This window comes from Rattus rattus, chromosome 17 (genome assembly GCF_011064425.1).
Source record: "Rattus rattus isolate New Zealand chromosome 17, Rrattus_CSIRO_v1, whole genome shotgun sequence".
Lineage (NCBI taxonomy): Eukaryota > Metazoa > Chordata > Mammalia > Rodentia > Muridae > Rattus > Rattus rattus.
Window position 1 is genome coordinate 2,101,538 of NC_046170.1, and position 21,369 is coordinate 2,122,906.

At 49.4% G+C, this 21,369-nt stretch overlaps 1 protein-coding gene across 2 annotated transcripts in view; it reads right to left on the reverse strand.

Moving 5' to 3' along the window:
* Positions 1–4,038: 4,038 nt before the first annotated feature.
* The window catches only part of Cngb1 (cyclic nucleotide gated channel subunit beta 1), a 60,906-nt gene continuing 43,575 nt past the window's right edge, over positions 4,039–21,369 (reverse strand). The window contains exons 23-32 of one of the 2 annotated variants that reach the window (XM_032887711.1): positions 20,910–20,974; positions 19,989–20,111; positions 16,481–16,622; positions 15,667–15,826; positions 14,731–14,828; positions 14,560–14,643; positions 11,542–11,660; positions 10,892–11,038; positions 5,134–5,353; positions 4,039–4,530 (exon numbers count right to left, since the gene is read on the reverse strand). In XM_032887711.1, coding sequence (XP_032743602.1) covers positions 4,261–4,530; positions 5,134–5,353; positions 10,892–11,038; positions 11,542–11,660; positions 14,560–14,643; positions 14,731–14,828; positions 15,667–15,826; positions 16,481–16,622; positions 19,989–20,111; positions 20,910–20,974 — 1,428 coding nt within the window. In that variant the 3' untranslated portion in view covers positions 4,039–4,260. The remainder of the gene's footprint in view (positions 4,531–5,133; positions 5,354–10,891; positions 11,039–11,541; positions 11,661–14,559; positions 14,644–14,730; positions 14,829–15,666; positions 15,827–16,480; positions 16,623–19,988; positions 20,112–20,909; positions 20,975–21,369) is intronic. The other variant, XM_032887712.1, reaches the window with a different exon arrangement.

The following is a 21,369-nucleotide window of genomic DNA, read 5'->3' on the forward strand; positions in this document are numbered from 1 at the left end:
CTTCCAGATACCTCAGTTTTTTTCCACTTATTCACTTTACATCCTGTTCACTGCCCCCTTCCCCATCATCCCCTCCTACAATCCTTCCCTCATCCCCCTCCTCTTCTTCTTTGGACCAGTGGGGCCCCCTGGAGTATTCCCCCACCCTGGCACTTCAAGTCTCTGCAAAGCTAGGCACATCCTCTCCCACTGAGGCCAGACAAGGCAGCTCAGCTAGAAGAACATATTCCACGAACAGGAAACAGCTTTTGGGACAGCCGTGCTCCAGTCGATTGGGACCCACATGAAGACAAAGCTGCACACCTGCCACATATGTGTCTAGACCCAGCCTGAATTTGTTCTCTGGTTGGGGGTTCAGTCTCAGTAACAAGGGTCCAGGTTAGTTGACTTTGTTGGTCTTTCTGTGGAATTCCTATCCCTTTGGGGGCCCGAAATCCTTCTTCCTATTCCTCCATAAGAGTCCCCAAGCTCCATCCACTGTTTGACCGTGGGTGTCTGTATCTGTCTGAGTCAGCTGCTTGGTGGAGCCTCACAGACGAATGGATAAAGAGAATGTGGTACATCTACACAGTGGAATACTATTCAGCTGTTAAAAACAAAGACATCATGAATTTTGCAGGCAAATGAATGGAACTTGAGAATATCATCCTTAGTGAGGTAACCCAGACCCAAAAGGACATGCGTGGTACGTACTCATTTATAAGTGGATATTAGCCATAAAGTACAGGAAAATCATACAACGATCCACAGACCCAAAAAAAAAAGCTAAATAAGGAAGAAGGCACAAGAGAGGACACTTGAATCTCACAGAGAAGGGGGAATCATCCTAAGAGGCAGGTGGAGGGAGAGACCTGGGAGAGAGAGGGGATGAGGAGGGAAATGGGGGTGAGGCTAAGGATCAGGAGTGGGGAGGGACAGGAGAGATGGCCAAAGAGCCATGAGAATGAATGGAAATCTGCAACTGATCGGGGTGAGGTGTGGGGGGCATCTCTAGGATGAGACAGAGACCTGGGATAAGGAAGGAACCCAAAAGTCAATAGGGGTGATCTTAGTTGTGACTCATAGCATTGGGGATACGGAACCTGAAGGGGCCACCTCCTGTAGCCAGGCAGGAACCACAGTGGAGCTACAGAAACATCAACCCACCCATAAAACTTCAACCCAAAATTTATCCTGTCTACAAGGAATCCAGGCATGGGGGACAGAGCAGGGACTGAGGGCACGGCCAACCAAGACCCATCCCATGGGAAAGCACCAATCCCTGACACTCTGCTATGCTTGCAGACAGGAGATAGCTCAGCTGTCACCCACTTGAGTGTGTGTTCACAGTATCCTTCTCCACAAAGCCAAACCTCCTGTCACCTGAATTTTCCAGCCTGCCGATGAACGGCCCTCCCCCTTCTGTGTGACAGCCCCTCGCGGCTAGAGTAGGGAGTGGGTGATCATAAGCTTCCTAACTTGTTTCTTATTATCAGGCCCGGATGGAAGTTCGGTCTCTTTTTGTTTTTTTTTAAGACAGGGTTTCTCTGCATAGTTCTGATTGCCCTGGAACTCACTCTGTAGACTAGGCTGGCCTGGAACTCAGAGATCTGCCTTTCTCTGCCTCCCAAGGGCTGGGATCAAAGGTGTGCACCATCACTGCCTAGTTTGGGAGTTCAGTCTTAAGCAATAGGTTTTCTCTCAAAACAAGGGCCAGCCACAACCCTCCTTGGAGAATGGTAAAATGGATGTGCTATTCACAGCTGATCCCTTCCTAAGGAGGGGGAGGGGAGGAGGGGAGGAGGAGGAGGAGGAGGAGGAGGAGGAGGAGGAAGAGGAGGAGGAAGAGGAGGAGGAGGAGGAAGAAGAAGAAGAGGAGGAGGAGGAAGAGGAGGAGGTATACCACTAGAACACCCTGCTGGTATTTGAAGTCTTCAAGGAGCCTGAGCTTGTCCTGTAGACAGGTCTGCCAGTTGCCTTTAACCACGGCCATCCAGCTTACCTTCAGGATAAGACTTCTGCTTCACTTTCCCCTTCTTGCTTTCTTCTCATGGGAGCCTTTTGGTTGATTTGTCTTTTGACGGGTCTCCTTATGTACCAGACTGACCTTGAACTCTCAATCCTCCTGTCTCATCCACCCAGGACTAGGTGTACAGGTATATGCCACCGAGCCAGCCCTGTAATTTTCCATTTGTTTGGTTTTTGTTGTTCGCTTGTTTGTTTGAGACAAGGTCTCATATACCCAGCTGGCCTCAATCGTAGCTAAGGCTAGCCTTGAACTCTTGGCCCTCTTCCACCTTCTAAATGTTGGTATTACAGGTGTGCACCATCACACCTGGCCCCGGCTTCTAGCTTTAAAATAAATCCACAACCCAGGAACATTTGTCTAAACTCTTTAATTAAAATTTGCTGTGAAAGCCGGTGTGTACAGAAAGTATTTGTGTTTGCTGAGAAAACAGCTTAGACTAGTTCTGATGTCTGAGCATATTTTGATAATGAAGTTTTAAGTAGCTTCTTGGTTTCAGTTCTATTTAAAATATTTGTGTGGGTTTTTTTTTGTTTTTTTTGTTTTTTTTTTGTTTTTTTTTGGAGCTGGGGATCGAACCCAGGGCCTTGCGCTTCCTAAGCAAGCGCTCTACCACTGAGCTAAATCCCCAACCCCGGTATGCTGTTCTTTATCAATCAAATTATCAACGCAAGACACGCTGAGGAGATTCAAAGAATCAACTGTCACACATCCATGTTCTGTTCAGACTCCTGGATTACAGCAATCTCTGAACTATGTCATTCATGCCCCAGCGGCCAGCCGGTCCAGTTCAGACTGGAGATTAACGCCGGTCTCCAACTCAGTTTACCCAATATCTTGTTTCCGAGAGTCTCACCTTAAATGAGACAGCTCAGCGAAATTAAGACCCTGCCGATCCCATTTCAAAATTAATGTTCTTTCCAGGAACTGCAGGAACCTCTTGCTTCATATAATAAGCAAGACATCCCCAAGGACAAGCATCTAAAAGAGCAGGTCCATTCACAGAAGACAGATCCCACACGAAGCAGGCTCTCACGTGGAGGCGCCGGGGAAACAAGCTGCGTGAGCTCTCGCACGCACCCGTGCATTTGCTGAGACGACTTTCTGGGGCCGATTCTTTGCAGCTTCAAGTGGATTTCAGAGATTTAACTCAGGTCATCAGGTTTGCTTGGTGGGGTGGCAAGGGCTTTTGCCCCCTGAGCTCTCTCAGCAACCCTGTGATGCTATTCTTGATGGTGTGCGATTAATCTAAATGCTCACTGATGAGCAGCGGCTGAGATGTCACCATGCGTTTGGATAAGGGACTGTGCTGTCATCACCAGTGAGCCATTACATTTCCCCTTTTGAGATAGGATACTGCTACCTAACCCAGGCTGACTTCGAACTTGTGATCGTCTGGCTTCCATGAGGCCAAGCTACAGGCACACTCTCTAAATGCTAGGAGTGCTTACCAGAGTAGCACGGAAAGCTTTTGTATCATTACCTACTAAGATAAGCAACACTTTAAAGGGCTAAGACGATAATGCAGCCTTCACTACCTGTAGCAAGCATTAACCGGGATCCCTGCAGTAAACCTACTGCGTTTACTGCTAGGATCTGGACCAGCTTAGAGCGGTGGCTCTCAACCTTCCTAATGTTGTGACCCTTTAGCACAGTTCTTCCTGTTGTGGCCACCCCCACCATTGTTTTCATTGCTACTTTATTACTGTCATTTTGCTACTGTTATGAATCATAAGGTAAATATCTGATGTTTCCAATGGTCTTAGGCGATCCCCGTGGAAAGGTCTTTGGGGTCACAACCCACTGGCTTAGAGGTGCTTGGGAAGTCCCAAGCCGTTTTGCTATTGGTTTGTTTGAATCCCTGGTTGACCTTGAACCCCGGGACCGCTTCGGCCTCCCCAGTTCTGGGTTTACAGGAGCTCAGTGGGACTCCAGTTCTGGTGGGGACCCTGCCCTACCATCAACGCTTCATTTTTCTAGTAGAATTCTCCTCGATGTTGGAGCTCTCTTCTATTCTCTCCTCAAAATTTTTTTTTAAAGTGCAAGGCAGTTTTCTTCTAGAAAATAGCAACTGTGAGAGGGGAGCAGGGTGCTCCGGGAATGGTAGGAGCTCGAGGTCACCACCACTACTTGATGAAGTTTGAGAGTTTCTATACGCCCGTGAGAAGGCGCCTTTAGGCTAAGATGCTTGGTGAGGCAGGTGGTTCAAAGGTCTGGTCCGCACCTAGGGATGGGATCAGGGCGCTGAATGCACCTCACTCCCCCTCCTCCTTCTTCTCTTCCAGCATCTCCACCGATAGTGTCTGCTCCCCGGGATCAGGGCCTGGACTCACACGGATCCTCACCGAGGGCTCCGGAGGCCCTGTGGCCTCCTCCGTGCTTCCCTCGGGCTTTGCTGAGGCTGGCGGTGGAGAACTCGGGGCTGGGGGCTCCGAGGGCTCCTTGGGCTCTGACGGCTCCTGGGGTGCAGGTTGGTCTGTGGCTCCAGAGCCCTCCTCTCCCCCGGCTTCTTGCGAGCTCTTGGCCTGAAACCCAGAGAGCGTGGCACGTGAGGCATGATCCTCTAAGAGGACATAGGAAGATCTTGCAAGCCAACTTGCCCTCACTTTCTGGGGCTTCCAGGGGACAGCAGTGCACAGAAGGAGAAAGCAAGTGGCCTGGGAGAGCAACATCGTGGTTGTGTAGGGCAAACAATGCAGTATCAGCAAGTTGGAGTTTGGAGATAAGAGGGGAGCAGTGTTGGGGATGTCTCCATAGGTAGGTCAAGCTGACCCTAAATTTGGTGTGGAAGGCACAAGTTGGTCTCAAACTCAGCATCCTCCTGCCTCAGACTCTACTATACTGAGATGGCAGGTATGGGCTATTAGAGATAGCTTAGGGATCATAGTATTAGGGATCATCTTCCTATTCTCCCAGCACAATTTATTTAGGAGTTGTTTGAGAAAGGGCCTCCTGATGGTTTGAACCTGGTTTGAACCGGTCTCTGTCTGTTCCAACCAAACGAGGCCTGCTGCTCTAAAGGAGACAGAAAGTCCCAATACTGAATGTGTGGCCGCTCTTGGAGGTCTCAGGCCTTCTCCTTGAAACAAACCTGCTAAGGGGCAAACGCCAAGTCCTAGCCACGTTACCTGTTCCAACAGCTGCTGCTGTCGCGCGGCTGCCTCCAGTGCAGCCAGTTCTTTGAGCCTGGCTCTCAGGTGGGCGAGCTTGCCGCCCTTGGCTCCCCTGGGGCCCATCTTTCCTGCTGCAGCCAGGGCAGCATTGAAGAGCTTCGGGGTGCCCGCACGCGGGGGCAGGATGAGCACACTCTTCTCCTCCTTGGGTTTGTTGTTGTTTCTGAGCATGCGCCTGAAAGAGAGCCACACCCACATCAATTCCACGTGGGTGCATGCGCAGTAAGAAGGAAGCCCGATCTGTGCCGGCTGGGTAGAACCCTCCGCGGGTGGTTGGTGGTATTGGTGCGGTCTTTGGTTGGTGATTTCAGGGTGATGGATGCTTAGAACTGCCACAATGAGGTGGAACTGACTGACTGTGCCGTGGGCCTAAGAACCCTGAGGCCTGGAGAGATTGATTAGCTTGCCTGAGGTCACACTGGTCAGACCGAAGGACACAGCTATAGTTTGGATGTGGTTGGAGGGTATCTTCAAGGGTTCATAGGCTCATGGTGAAACTGGGAGGAGGTAGCATGGAACCTTCTAGAAGCAGGGCCTGTTGGGAAGTCTTTTGGGTCCTGAAGGAATGCTCTAGTTCTCACAAAAGGGGTTGTTATAAAAGTCATCCTGGCTCCCTCTCCGCTTTATCTGAAAAAAGACTGGGGTTATTGTGCCCCCTGAAAATGGGGGAAACTGAGGCTCAGAGCAGGGGCAGGGAGAGACGCGCTCCAGGTGGCCTGGAAGTGGCAGAGGCAGAAGCATAAGGGGGATCAGGTGTGACCTAGCACCCTGTTTCTTTGAATAAGGATAGAATTTTCCATTAAAAGAGCCTGAGCCTTTTATTAGGCATTTTTCATGCTATCAACGTGTGAGGAACAGCTTGGCTCAAGAACAATTGAATTTTGCCTGCAGTCTAGTGGGTGAGACTGCTAATTGGCAAATTCATTCATCAGGTGCCAGCTCAACGTGTTTGGTTGTTTTTTCTTTCTTTCTTTTTTCTTAAATGAGGCTGCTGCCGGCTGCTTATCTAATCAGGGCTTAAATTGTATGCGGCGATATTAATCGCCTGAGATTTGCATTTCTCTCCGGGTTTCCCCAGGAGACACAAGCGTGATCATCCATCAGAAGGCTTGGAAGCCGGCAACCCAAGCCCAAGCCTATGTCATGTGAGTCCATAATTCATGCATGACAGGCAGCGGGAAGGCTCAGCGTGGTGCTGAAGTGACAAAGAGCAATGGAGGGGACAGCTGCTGGCTGCTGGCTGCTGGCTTTGAATCATTGCAGGCAGACCTGTACAAATGAATGGAGTTCTCCATGATCCAGGCCTCTGCTCTGGGAAGAGCATGAGGCAGGAGAGTGGGGACTACAATATACATAGGAAAAAAGCCCATTCACAAGGAGGCATCATTGGGTGTGTTACTTTGAAGAGGATCTGGAATTTCAATCTGTCTGACTGCCTCTCTCTCTCTCTCTCTCTCTCTCTCTCTGCCTCAATATATTTGTACATTTGTATATGCATATGTATGTATGCATATATATATATATACACACACACACACACAAACACATAGTATACCATACATATATATTTGACCACATGTCCCCATCACAAGGTCCCCCTCACCACAGATCCAAAGCAGCCAGGCAGGTCAGGCAACCATGGAATGAGACCTTTGAAACCAAGGGCCAAAACAAACTTTCCCTCCTTTTGCAATGATCTTCTCAGGGACAGGGTGTCTCCTTGTTTGACACTGTCTGTCCGTCCACGGTGTTAATAAGTCTTCTAATAAATCTTACTCGAAAGGATAATCTGCCTCAGTGGTTCCAGGCTGGAGCACTGATCTCAAAGTATTAGGAAGAGGAAACCTGTAAATCCAGAGCCTAGGCAGGGTGAGGTAGGATGTAGTCTCTGTGCTCAGGAGGAAGACACAGGACACACAGGTCTTCAAGGTGGGGCTCTGCTATATAGGGAATAAATTAAAAGATAGCCTGGGCTATGAGAGATATCTCTCTCTCTGTCTCTCTCTCTCTCTCTCTCTCTCTCTCTCTCTCTCTCTCTCTCTCACACACACACACACACACACACACACACACACACACACACACACACACACACACACAGAACCATGGACTATTATGTTTTTAATGTGACTGGGCTGACCTAGCTTAGCCACACTGGCTTTGTCTTACTATGTTTTGTTTTGTGTTGTTTTAGTTTTGAGACAGGGTTTCACTGTGTAGCTGTCCTGAACCTCACTGTATAGTCCAGGGTAGCCTTGAACTCACTTCCACGTCCCCAGTGCTAAGATTAAAGGGCGTGTGCCCCCATGCCCAGTTCAGACTACCTTACTTAATCTTCACAACAGACAAAGTAGGAGATGGTTACTTGTATTTTATAGATGCAGAAACTCACCCTAGAAAAGTTAAGTAAGTTTTGCAAATCCACCCAGCCAGTACCTCACAAGGAAGGGATTTGGGCATCGCCAGCCACTCACACCTCCTGCGGGTTTCTATACCATAAGGTGCCACTCAGTTTGAAATCTCACCGAAGGGCTAGAAGGCAGAAATTGGCGCTTCTAAAAATAAATTAACCTATCACCCAATACAAAACACACACACACATGCACATACACCTGCATTGCTGTTCATAGTTGCAAAGCGTTGGCACTGTGCCAAGTGCTCTGGGGGAGGGGAGGCATCCTGCGACTGCAGCTGACTCCCTCCACAATAAACTCCCATTCACAAAACAGGAAGTAAGAAAACAGCCACCGGCCTGCCTGTTTTTGAAAAAAGGAAAACACAGGATGGAAAACCTGGGAGTCAGTGAGGTTAGCCAGACCAGGTTAGGAGGTCGGCTGAGGTGGGCAGATGGAGATGGGGGTGCTCACCTGGACTACCAAACAGGAGTGACAGCCTGGCCAACGGAGCAGGATCCTGCCCCCCAATACAAATCAAATATGACAAACTTAAAGGCTGGAGGCTAGGCTCTGGTAGAGCATCCACCTAGTGCGTGCAAAGCCCTGGGTACTAAAGTAAAAAAACAAAAATATTCCCGAGACGGACACGATGCCCCATTATGGGGCAGGTATCAGGCGGACTTGTGACACTTTCCTGAGCATAGAGTTTTGTGGTTCAAGGTACTGTTGACATTTTATATTCTAAAAAACAAAAAACAAAACAAAACAAAAACCAACAAAAAACAAACAAACAAACAAACAAAACAACGAAAACAAAACCCCAATCCTGCCAGTCAGAGCAGCACACTCCTGAGAGCCACCTCAGGAAGATGAGACTGGAAATTCACCAAGCTAGACATGGTGGCAAATGCCTCTAATTCCGCACTGGAGAGGCAGGTGAAGCTGAGTTCCAGACCAATAGGGCTACACAAGTGAAACTCTGTCACAAAAACATCGACGTCGACTACAGTCAGATGGATGGAGTCTTAAAACAGAAGGCAAGCCCAGCAAATAAACCTAGTCCCCTGCATGAGAGCTACTCAAACATCTATGTTTTCTTACGATGTCTTCCGGACCCTTTTCTCCTGCTTGAATCCCCAATTTTCCCCTGATTGGTCAATATAGAACTGACCAGCCAATGATTGAGCAGGGAAGAGACTAAAACTGGGCTTACTTCCAGCCAGGCAGCAGGGAGGGAGAGAGGGGACGCAGGGTACAATAACACTGTGCCTACACATCTATGGATCCCATCAAATCCACAGTCCCAGGCACACTAGGAAGCTAGTCTTTGTTGCTGAGCCATTCTCCAGCCCTTGACTCACATAACTTCAAACAAGATTTTATCACAGATATTTGAGCCAAAGGCAAAAGTAACTTTGTCTGCTCTACTTGGAAGGCTTATCTTCTCACGGTGGGCAGGTTAAACATTCTGAAACACTGTAGCATAGGACTGAACAAATGAATATATGATACAAAAGTCGGCCAAGTGTCTCAGTGTCACAAAAGGGGTTTAGAGGTGTAGAAAGCAAGATGACTAGAAGGAACTCCAGGGTTGCTCTGAAATTGTCTTACAGAGTTACCAGTTCATCACTTTCTACAAAAACATCAATGTATGTGCTTACATATGTGAACTATTCATGTTGAGGTACAGTGTATTCACATGTATATATTGATGTACCCTTAACTCCATTCACGAGGAACCTAGTAGCAATAAGTACTCCTTGGGCTCAGATCTCCTTTCCATTTTATTTTTACCTCATTATTTTAAGAAACATAGCCCTGGCTGGCATGGAACTTGCAGCACAGCCATGACTGGTCTTGAATTTGCAGCAATCCTCCTGCCTCTGCCTCTGCGATTATAGGTATGAGACACCACACCAGGCCTGGATCTTGGTTTCTAAAAGCTACTGGTGGGCTGGAGCTAGCTTGGGTAAAGCCCTGGGCTCCATCCCCAACCCGTCTCCCACAAAACCCCTCCAGACATTTCCCTGCCCTTCCCAGGAGGGCAGTGGTGTGGGAGGTGGGGGAGCCCAAGATTAGCCAGGCTGTCTTAGTGCGCCTGTTTCTTCCCTGCAGACACAGGAAATGTTGACTTGTAACAGGACATCAAAGGCTAACAAAAGTCAGCCTGAAGAGGTCCCACTGGCCAAACTAGGGCAACTGGAGCCTCGGAATAACTGTAACAGGTGATGTAAACGGTAACAGGCGTTAAACAAAGTGACGCCTGCTCATGGGATAACACACCTGGGAGATGGGGCGGGCTTCCCTCTAGCAGAGTGGGAGCCACAGGAGTGGGAGGCTAGAGAGGTTAGACAGAGATGGCTCAGAGAGACCACTGAGGAGCAAGGTGTCTCGGGGCAGATTAGTGTCCGTCACCAAAGGGCAGGTACAAGTTAGGAACAGGGACATCAATGTGGCTCCAAAGAGAGTCCCCACTAGGGCTGGGGAGATGGCTCAGTGGTTAAGAGCACTGACTCTTCTTCCAGAGGTCCTGAGTTCAATTCCCAGCAACCACATGGTGGCTCACCATCATCCATAATGGAATCCGATGCCCTCTTCTGGTGTGTCTGAAGACAGGGAGGGGACAGTGTACTCACACAAAATAAATAAATAAAATCTTTTTTTTTTTTAAAGAGAGAAAGTCCCTACTAATTACAAGGAAACAGTAACTTTGAAGCACAGAACTCCTGACCCTGCGATTGAGGGGAACTCACTACCTGTGAAGAACCCAGACACCGTGCCACATGCTGCTTTTAGGGACACATTCCTCCCAGGTCACTTCTGCACCGAGGCAAAAAGCCATCGCCAGAAAACACCAGACACACCTCATCCAAAGAGTATTCTAAAACTGAGCTGGCCTGTTGGCTGCAAAGAGATCAAAAAGCCATTAGAGGGGGCTGGGGATTTAGCTCAAGAGCGCCACCTAGGAAGCGCAAGGCCCTGGGTTCGGGTCCCCAGCTCCGAAAAAAAAGAACCAAAAAAAAAAAAAAAAAAAAAAAAAGCCATTAGAGATAACCACCTGAGTAAGGAACTGTCCCAGGTCAGGGGAGCCGGGACACTGGGCACATTATTACAGGACAGAGCCTTTGACTTGATCCAGGAAGGAAAAGAAAGCTACCAGGCACTCCTCACAATCTGAACACGGGTTAGAGATGGGAGAACAGTGCGGTTTCTGTAGCAAACGCCTTGATGTTCACAATGGTATTACAGTGAGAGGAGAGACCCTTCTCCCAGCCACTGCTCAAAATCTGAAAAGGAAAACCGAAGGGATTCCATACCTGGCCTTCTTCCGGAGCAGCTTCTGAGATTCAGGATAATGCACCAAAATCTCATTCAAGTCCTTCTTGTCCAGAATAAAGAGATTGGTGAAGCCGTGGGCCACCACGTTGGCCGTGCGCCTGTTACCGCCCCCGACAGCCAGCAAGCTAGAGTAGAAAAGGTAGGGAAATGAGGCCCTTTGGAGGCTGTGGTTTTAGAGAAATTGTTTTCAGGTTCTGCTATTGTTTTGCTTCGAGGCACGATCTCGATAATTAGCTGTAGCTGTCCTGGAATTCACTATGTAGACCAGGCTGGCCTTGAACTCTCAGAGATCTGCCTGCCTCTGCCTCCTCGGCGCTGGGATTAAAGGTGTGCACCATCACGCCTGGGGTTGTTTGGGTTTTGCAATAGAACATTACTGTTTCTTCCAGGCTGATTCCTATGAGCCTCCCTAGTAACCAGAACTACCGGTGTGTGCCACCCGGCCGCTTGGCTTTTGTTCACGTTCATTCAACTCCGCATTCCCCACCACCTTCTCCGTGCACCATGGTGGCACCGATCCCACACATGCTGGCAGGAGCCAGAGCTTTACTCGCTGTAGTCTCCCATGAGCCCAGCCCCAGCCTTTGCCCAGGGTGCATTTGACCTCCCCACCCCCACCACCACTGACCTTATCTCTCCAAACACCGATCCGGCTTTGAGTGTCACCAGTACAGCCTTTCCATCTGGGCCGCCCAGCACCTGCACCTGCCCCGCCTGGATAATATACATCTCTCGGCCAATCTCCCCCTGGAACAGAAGAGGGCTAAGTCCCACACCCCACGACCATTGAGGTTGCCCCAGCCCTGCACCACCAGATCGTGTGGTGTCGTTGGGTCGCTTTCCTCTTGGCCTCCACCTTCTCTTCTGAGTGCTGGGTACGATGCTATTCTATAGTTCTCATTTGAACTACCCCATGGTCCATACCCAAGTGAGAATCTATGCCCCTACCTCAGGAGATTGACTAGGGTTTGGTGAGATGGGAACAGTAACAGTCAGGAGGCCTACAGGCCCCAAGGCACTTTCTAGGCTGATGCCAGCGGCACGCTTCATACAAGTGAACCTGCTACGGTAAGATTATGTTCTACCAAGACCATGATGCAAAGTTCAACCAGGACTGGGATTTGAGTCCAGACAGCCTGACTCCAGGGTGCATGGTTGCCGTGGTTAACCTCTGTCCCCCAAACCTAGGCTCTGTCTGGTGAAACCCTAATCCCCAGGACCTCCCAATATGCCCTTATTTGGTAATAAGGTTGTTGCAGATGTAATTCGATTAAGATGACCTGCTAGAGTAGGTTGGCCCTAATCCTATCCAATTTGCCCTCCTACATAAAACAGTCATAGGGGGAAGAGAGCCAAAGAGAAGATGCTCATCTTGCTACCTGAGGAAAGGGGCCATTCAGTTGGCCTGCCAGCCCTAACACACAGCGGCTCTAATCCCAAACGAAGACCAAAGGAACAAAGGAATGAATGAACGAACGAGGGGCAAATGAACGAGTGACTGTGGGAAAGCATGAATGTGCGGCTCAATCTGGATTCCCTCAGGAACGGGAACCTGCCGTACACCTTCCGATCCTCACCCTGCCCTGGTGGCCACCTGTCAGTCACCTCTGTCATGATTGAAACGGGGTGACAGGACCCAGCGTCACCTTGACTTACTCCACAACGTCCCAGCACGTCACACACATGCGTGATCTGGTGTTCCCTTCTCTCTTCTGTCTGACATCTGGGAGCAAAGTGTGTGGGGGTCAAAGTCCCAGTCCCTCTACAGTCATGGAGGGATCAACAGCAGAGGGCGATGCTCGCACACTCTTGCCAACACCTGAGTCACCTGATGCAAACTCCACGCCCTCATGTGGAAAACAGCAATTGTGTCACTCTGTGAGGGAGGAACTGTACCTCCACTTCATCCACAAGAAGAACAGGTCTCAGAGAGGACAAGCCACCTACCCAACGCTACACCGATAGGAAGTGGCTCTAACAGTGTAGGAAGTGTTCTGTTGCTCCCAAACTTCTCCTAGCCCCTAAGGCAAAATTTAAGCTCAGCTTTCTGAATTCCATTCTTCTCCCTTGGATCAGCGATTCACCCCCAGAAACTTCACTGCTACACAGCATACCCAACCTGCAGCTCTCCGAGCTACCTTTAGCTAAGGGTAGCTATGGGTGTGGCCGAACACAAACCTGTAAACTGAACTCAAGGGATGTCTTAGCAGGTAAAGGCATTTGCTAGCCATCTTCACGAGCCAGGGTTTGGTTCCCAGAACCCACAGGGTGGAGGGAGAGAACCAAATCCCTCAGGTTGTCCTCTGACTTTGACATGTTTATGACTGCATAGCATCCCCCAACTCCCCATAGCAAATAAATAATTTAAAATGAGGGGGCTGGATGGAGGTTGGAGGGATGGCTCAGTGGTTAAGAGCACTGGCTGCTCTTCCACAGGTCCCGAGTTCAATTCCCAACAACTACATGGTGGCTCACAACCATCTGTCATGGGATCTGATGCTCTCTTCTGGTGTGTCTGAGGACAGCTACAGTGTACTCACATAAGACAAATAACTAAATCTTTAAACAAACAAATGAGGGGCTGAAGAGAAACCACAGTGGTTAAGAGCACTTAATGCTCTTCCAGAGGGCCACACAAATAAGCAATAATATATATATATATGTGTGTGTGTGTATACATATATGTGTGTGTGTGTGTATATATATATATATATATATATATATATATATATATATAATAATTTTAAAGTCAGGCATGGTGGCATTCACTTTTAATCCCAGCACTTGGGAGATAAAGGCAGGTGGATTTCTGTGAATTTAAGGCCAGCCTGGTCTACATAGTGAGTTTCAGGACTGCCATAGCTATATAGAAAGACCCTGTCTCAAAAATAATAAGTAATCATAATTTTTAAAAAGGCCGCATCCACCAGACAGAGGCTAGAGGCGCCCAAGTCTTACAATGTTTTCACCCATACACTCACCCAGAACTTATTAATACCTCTGTACAAGAGACTTAAAATTTGCCTACACCTTGCCCCTGGTGACCTTGCCATCACCTTAGACCCCTTAACAAGGAGCACAAGGGGCTTCGACACTGTCAGGAGTCAGATTCTAACATCTATGTTTTCTGTGTGGCTTGAAGCAACGAAGGGAACCTGGTGTGGGGTGGTACAGAGAGGTAGGACTTGTCGTATCCGGCAGGGAGGGCATCACCTGTCCCTTTAAGAGCAACCCTAATCCTCTCGTGCTGACTCTCGTTATTGGAGAAAGTGGGGCCCCGAGCTAGCCGATGTTCTGTTTTAACCAGACATTTGGATTTTGATGTGAAATCTTCCAACCTTTAAACAGTAGGGATTAATTCCATTTAAAGAAATTCACAAAACGCCTCAGGGCTGTAAACGAACCATGGCTCCCCACTTGCAGCTGTTAACGTGGCCTGTCCCTTCACCCACTCTTCCTGATGGCAAGACTGAGACCCTAGAAGCAGCTTAGGGCCCCACCACCCCTTTTCTGCAAGGCGGGCTCCTCTGTGTGAAGAGAGCTTTGGAAACACTTGGCAGTGCCGAGGACCCCTGTACATCATGGCTGCCGTGCTGGGTGAGCAGACACCGCTGGGTCCTGCGGGCACACTGCCCACACAGCTCACCTTCTTGCACACATAGTCATTGGGTAGGTAGACGACTGAGCGAAGTCGCTTGAGCATGTCGAAGATCATCTGCCGGTCGCAGCCCTGCCCGGATGGAGAGGGAGGAGTCTGTCAGAGGAAGGCGGGGCCTTTGTCCCAGATCCCCCAATGGGAGGGCAGCTGTGGGAGTACCTGGAAGAGCGCCACTTTGCTGACAATGTTGTAGTTTACGTCAATGGCCAGGTCCAGACGCATCTTGTCCGGAAGCTGTACCATCAGCTCTGACTCATCTGGGAAGGAGACCAAGCAGGGGGTCAGAGTTCAGACCTGGTCTGCCCCTCACACGCCCACACACAGCCATGTGAGGCCCTGCACTGGCTCAGCCAGCTCAGTTTCCTCTGCCATAGGGAGCTACCCCGGAATCTGTGAGTTCCCTTGTCAGGGACACCATTCCCTCCCTTTTCAAACTCCTACTCAACCTTCAAAACTAAGGACCAAAGCCGCTTCCTCCAGGAAGCCTGACCTGATGCCCCTACCCAACTTTCGTATCAATAATCTCTACTCGTGACACTGTGAACCCCTACTTCTATTTTTTTTAACAGTGCGTGCGCGCATGCACACTGCACCGTGGTATACATGTAGAGGTCAGAGGACAGCTTGTGGAGGTCAGTTCTCTCCTACCATTAGATCTTAGGGTAAGCTTGAGTCATCAGGCTTGGCAGCAAGCCCCTCCACTGGCTGGGCCATCTCACTGGCCCACACACCACTTTAGTCGTTTGGAGGCATGGTCTAGCTATGTAGTCCAGCCTTGGCTAAAACTTAAAGCAGCCCTCTTAGGTGCTGGGATCCTAGGCCTGAGCCGCCATGCTGGCTGTTTACTTGGTTGGAAGTACGCCCACCCTGGGTGAAGCTACACCTCAAGGTAAATGAAGAAAGTGGCTGTCCGGAGGACAAGCCCCTTAGGTTTTCCAGAGTCCTCACAGGCCTTGAGAGGTCTCTCTAATACCAATGGCTGGGGGTGCAACTACCAGAGAACCCCCAGGACACAGAGGACAAGAGCTGGTCAACTGGGAACCAGGTGAAGGTTGCCTGGGGGATGTGGGGGGTTAGGGGTTTGGCCATTCTTACCCAGCATGCCTTGCGAATGCCAGGTGTACTCATACCAGGTCTTGACGCGGTTCTGCACAGACCTGGGGATCTTGTAGAAGTTCATGTACTTCACCGTGCTGTCCATGCAGCTGCGGTAGTACGTCTGCCCCGCCGTGGCAGCCCCCACCACATCTCTCATCTGGAATAAGACAGCAGTGAGGAGAGGTCAGAGAAGTGGTGGGTCCAAGCCAGCCAGGACACAGGTTAGATATGTAGCAGTACACAGTCAGGGACCTATGCTTGTGGGTAAGCCAGAGAGAGAGAAACAGACGGCCATTCATAAAGCAAGGACATTAGAAGCAGGGTGCAAGGCAGCAGACTTCTCTGGCCATCTCAGGCTCCCAGCACAATGTTGGAGTAGGATGCCTCACTGGGATAGGCTGATTCTTGTGTATAGCCACTCTTCCCTGGGTGCAACTCTGGGCCCCTGGATATTGTTTCTCAGAATGGGACCCTTCCAAGTTTGCTTTGAGAACCTCGTCTATTGCCTCATGCCCTGACTAGAACACAAGTCACACATCACATCAGAGACTCCAGAGGATTTTCTTACAGGGAACAGCCCAGGTTCCCAGCCTTTGAAAAAACCATGCAGCCACCTGGCTTCCTGTGCTCCCCAAAGGGACTAATATTCAATCAGAAAGGCCTTAGGTAGTCCTGGGACACAGACATCCTCTGGTCCCAAGTCAGCCAGAGTCTTCCCTGAGCTCAGTCCCCAAAGCCACAACACACAGAGAAGTTTCCAGCTGGGGGTGGGGGAACTACAGGATGTGTGATGTGGCCGGCGGTTGCCTACCTGTCCAATCATCACAGAGAAAGCGAAGACACCTGTAAAATAATTCAGCAGCTGGAAGACGATCTCAAAGAGCGTCTGGGGGTCGGGCAGTCCTCCGATGGTGATGAGAGTTTTCACAGCCCAGTAGTAGCATCGAATGTAGCTAGTAAGAGGTGGAAAGGGTGACCTTGGTCATTACAGGAACTGCCCAGCTGACCCTGAAATCCTAGTCGGGACACCCGTGAGATCCCACACAGCCACAGATGCAAGAAAATGCCGCCTCCTCCAGCAGCACAGCACTCTCAAGTGTTACCTGGCATGGCTTGAGGGTCTGTCCCAGCCCTGTGAGAACATGTCATCCTGGGACATAGATATGGAGGTGAGGTCACAGGAGACACTTGGCCACCGTTCCAGGCTGAGTCCCTCTGGACATCAGCAAAGAGAGGCCAGCAGGGCCAAGCAACCTGACTGATATCCCTGGGCCTTCCCACCTATGCAGGACACCAGCAAAAGCACAGGCCCTAGAGCCACTTTCTATCCTTGACCAATTTTTACTCTCTCCTGTTGGCCGCCGCCGCCGCCTCCTCCTCCTCCCCCTCCTCCTCCTCCTCCTCCCTCCTCCTTTTCCTCCTCTCCTCCTCTTCCATGAAAATGGGTACAGCAGGAGAACATTCTTCCCAGGCAACTGTGAGGATGAGGTGAGCTGGAAGAACAACCAGATCCTGAGCCATCAAGACCCACACAGGGACCGCACATGTCAACAGTTGGTGCAGGGAACAGAACTGACTGCCCCATGTCTTCCAGATGCTTCCTAGGTAGTGGGACAAGCATCCAGAGTGCATTCATGCTGAGAGGGAGCAGAAACTGCTGGAGTAGTGGTGGTAGCAGCGGCGGCAGCGGCGGCGGCGGCGGCGGCAGTGGTGGTGATGGTGGTGGTGCGTGTGTGTGCGCGCGCACATACGTGCAGGCCTCAGACAAGCTGGGACATCTTAGACAAGGCTCCTTGTCACCAGTTGTCGGACATCCAAGGATAACAGAACCAGTCTGCCCTGACACTTCCTACTGTACAAATACTGGTCACTAGGGGGCGCATGGATCAACTTAGGTAGAACTGAGCAGCCCCTCCTCCCCTTCAGCCATCTAGCCAATCAAACTGCGGAGGGAGCAGAGCGTTCATGCAGCTGGGCGGTGAACCACACCGAACCTGGCTTTCCCATAAATGTTCCTAGCCTAACTTGGCACATATTGGGACCCCCTGGAGTGGGTGCCGCCGCCACCCCTCTCAGTGCTGCAGGCTGGGACAGAACACAGTAGCCTGCCAGAGGCAGGAACTGGTTTTCCAAGGCTCCTTGCTCCTGCACACAGCAGATCCTCCCCAGAGGACGGTGGCAAATTCTTAGTTTATTTAGTTACTTGCAGTTTGTGGTTATTATTAATTAATTTGCATAATTAATTTATGAACTATAAACCATTACAATATTTTATAGTTACACTTTTATATCTTTTATATAGTTATAATATTTTATGGTTATAATAATTTATGGTTATTGTACTATTGAACTTTTTGAAGAATTTTCTGTCACTGTACATTGTTCATATCCGGGGTGCCTACAAAAGTCCCCTGGTAAAGAAAGTGTGTCAGTAAGGACACCTAGACCCCTGGATCCTTGGAAGAAGGTTCCAGAGCGCTGCCGACCTCTCCTTTCAGCTCTGTCAGCTTGACCTGCCACTGAGAAGGGGGTTCTTAGATTACGGGCATAGACTCCTCTGAGACTTCAAGGAAAGCCAGAAAATAATCTAGAGCCGCTGACGTATTCTCAGATTTTAGCTTTTGTTTTTAGGCTGGGCTGTTAGTGTTTCCAGAGGCCAGGTTCTGAACTTGTTCCTGGCGTGCGGGCTTTCACAGCATAGCCAGGCCTGCACATCAGACCCTCACAGCTCCTTACTGTTCTTCTTCACAAGAATCCTTTAGTAGCTTCCTAGCACTCAGGAGGCTAGTCAGGATAGAAAGCTCAAAGGCAACATGAGCTACAGAGTGAGTTCAGGGCTAGCCTGGGCAACTTAGAGAGACTGTCTTAAAAACACGTTAACCACACAGAAGGCCCTAGGTTTTGTCCCCAGAACTTAAAATATGTATAGGTCATAAAGAAGCAGAGAAGCCAGAGGCTTGAGATTCATGTGTAATGATGTGTTCTGTGTGTGTGTGTGTGTGTGTGTGATACACACAAGATTTGAAAGGCGTAAGAGGAAGTTCGCCACTGTCTGATCAACTCATGCTTAACACAGCAATTACACATAGAAGTGATAACTTTGTCGCTGGGATTAACCAAATATGCTAAATTAATTACTAAAATTAATTTTGTCTTTTGTGTCTATAATATGGCTATTAAAGCATTTCAGGTTGCATGTAGGAGTAATGTCATATTGCAATTGCATAGCCTTGCTTTAGGCAGTGGGGACCCAGCTAGCTAGGGCTTTCTGATTGCTGTCCGTTATGTTGGGGATAGATGGATAGATAGATAGATAGATAGATAGATAGATAGATAGATAGATATGAGGAGAAGAAGCAGGAACATGCTCTCCTGTTACATTCCGTCAGTCCTAAGGTGCAGTGACCGCATAGCACACCAGTGAGTCAATTCAGCTTCTGTGTGCATGCACATCCATGTGTGTTGAAGGCTGTGTCCAGGGCCATCCACGCACACGCTGAGCAAGAGCTCTCCTCCCACTGACCTGTATCCTCAACACGAATTCGGCTTTTTGTACGAAAATAAGTATCGTCTTAAACATACCTCATATACCTCATATCTGTATACCTCAAATTTAGAAATGCTGAAATCTGAAAAAGTAGGTTGCCCACAGGAGGTAAGAGAACCACAATATCTCACAGATGCTCTAAAATTATGCCACTCCCACCAGCAACTTCTCTCGTTGGTTCTGTGAAGCATTTCCATTTCTTTTCTATATGACAAATGACATTATGGGGGAACATCTTTATCCACAAGTCCTTGTCCCCTGCCCTGATTGCTTCCTCACACTAAAGGTTGTGTGGTGTATTTGCCAACCCTACTGGACTTGGGTATGTGGGAAAGATCTTTCTAGCACAGCAGTTTTCAACCTTGGTGTGTGGGGGGGTCACATATCAGAGATTCTGCATATCAGATATTTACATTATGATTCATAACAGTAGCAAAATTACAGTTATAAAGTAATGGCAAAGTAATCTTATGGGAGAGGGTCACTGTGTTAAAGGGTGGCAGCATTAGGAAGGATGAGAATCACTCACTGTTCTAACAGGTCTCATGCCCGGACCCTCTCCCGACACTAGCGAATCCCAGAAGACCTTAGCTTAGGAAGAGGACGAAGAAGGAGAATTTGGCTTTAGAATTTTGGCCATGAATGACTCCTCAGGAGGAAGGTAGTCTTGGCAACACAATAGCCATAGGACAACTTTCTAGAAGCCTTTCGGTTTTAACTGTAAAGGACAAAAATACCGCCCATGTGATGCCCTGGGGGAAGCCTGGCTCACCTGTTCCCCACGCCGTCATAAACCCAGTGAGTGGAACCGATGCCCTGGAAGGCCGATGCCCAGTAGTACAGGCAGGAGTTGAGATGCAAGCTATACAGCAGGTAGGCGGTGGTCCTGATAACCCTGCAGAGGGAGAGAGTGTGTCACAGCCATGGAGGTGACACCTTGCCCCAGAGGGCAAAACTCTGGGAATGGACTAGGTCTTAGCTCCCCCAAAGCCTACCTCATAGGCTCCCCTCTGTTGGAGTCATATAACCCTGCCCAATCACCCAACCAGTGGATATCCAATCCCAGCCACCCAACCAGTGGGGTGGGAGGGGTGTTTGGAGTTGAACCCAGGGCACTGGATTAAAGCCTTGTCAAAATGCAGGGCCGGGATCATCCCAGCTGTGTCAGAGAAATTTGTACAGATGAGGGTCCAAAGGGGAATCATGGCCGGAGGGAGGAGCAGGAGGATCAGGTGTATGTGGGGAAATGACAATGAGCCGTGCGCTCCTTCAGGAACAGGGAGCCTTGCTTCCCAAGTGTAGCCCAGTTAGTCCTGGGCTCCATCTGTTTTGGACCAATGTGTTCTTACAAATGGTCCCTTCTGTTAGAGCTAAGGTGGGGGCTTCGATTCCCTGTGCTGACATGGAAATGCTGGCTTGTCAGAGTCCTTGTCACAATGGGGGAGGGTGTAAATAAGACATTCCTGGTTCTGTATAAAACCAACCAACCAACTAAATATCCTTTCAAAGAAGCTGGGCCAGGAAGTGGCTTGGTTTTTGAAGGCCATGAGACCTGGGGGAGGAGGAGAGTAGCTGAAGAGTCTAGGGGGGTATGGTGGGTGTGTGTGTGTGTGTGTGTGTGTGTGTGTGTGTGTGTGTGTGTGTGTGTGCATTGATGTGCCTATGTGCACACAGGTGCATGGGGAACGCTCACCTGTAAACGTAGGCTTTGCTGAGGATGGCTTCCAGGCGGTTATTAAACTCAAAGAAGGCCATGTACTAGGAGGGAGAAGAAGACGTTAGGACAGCCCTGTAGGCCAGCTCTGTGCCTAGTGGGGACATGACCGCACAGCCCTTGTCCTCTACCCCACCTGATGATTACCGGTCTTCTTTGCCCACTTTCTCCTGGCAACCAGCGTGATCATGGTTATCCCTGTTGGTAATTTTCCCCGTTGGAAAGGAGCACCAATATCGTGTAAGGGGAATTGGTTGGCTAGAAGTCTGTTTAGGAGATCAGGAATGTTCTGAGTGGTCGTCTACTCTGATCACTTTCAAGGGCACTTGTAGGATCTCTGCTCTGAATCAAGCAGATCCTCCTAGGACCCTGGGTCCAGCCAGAAAACAAAAACAACTGGAAACACTGATAAAATGGGTGCCAGGCACCAATCTGACCT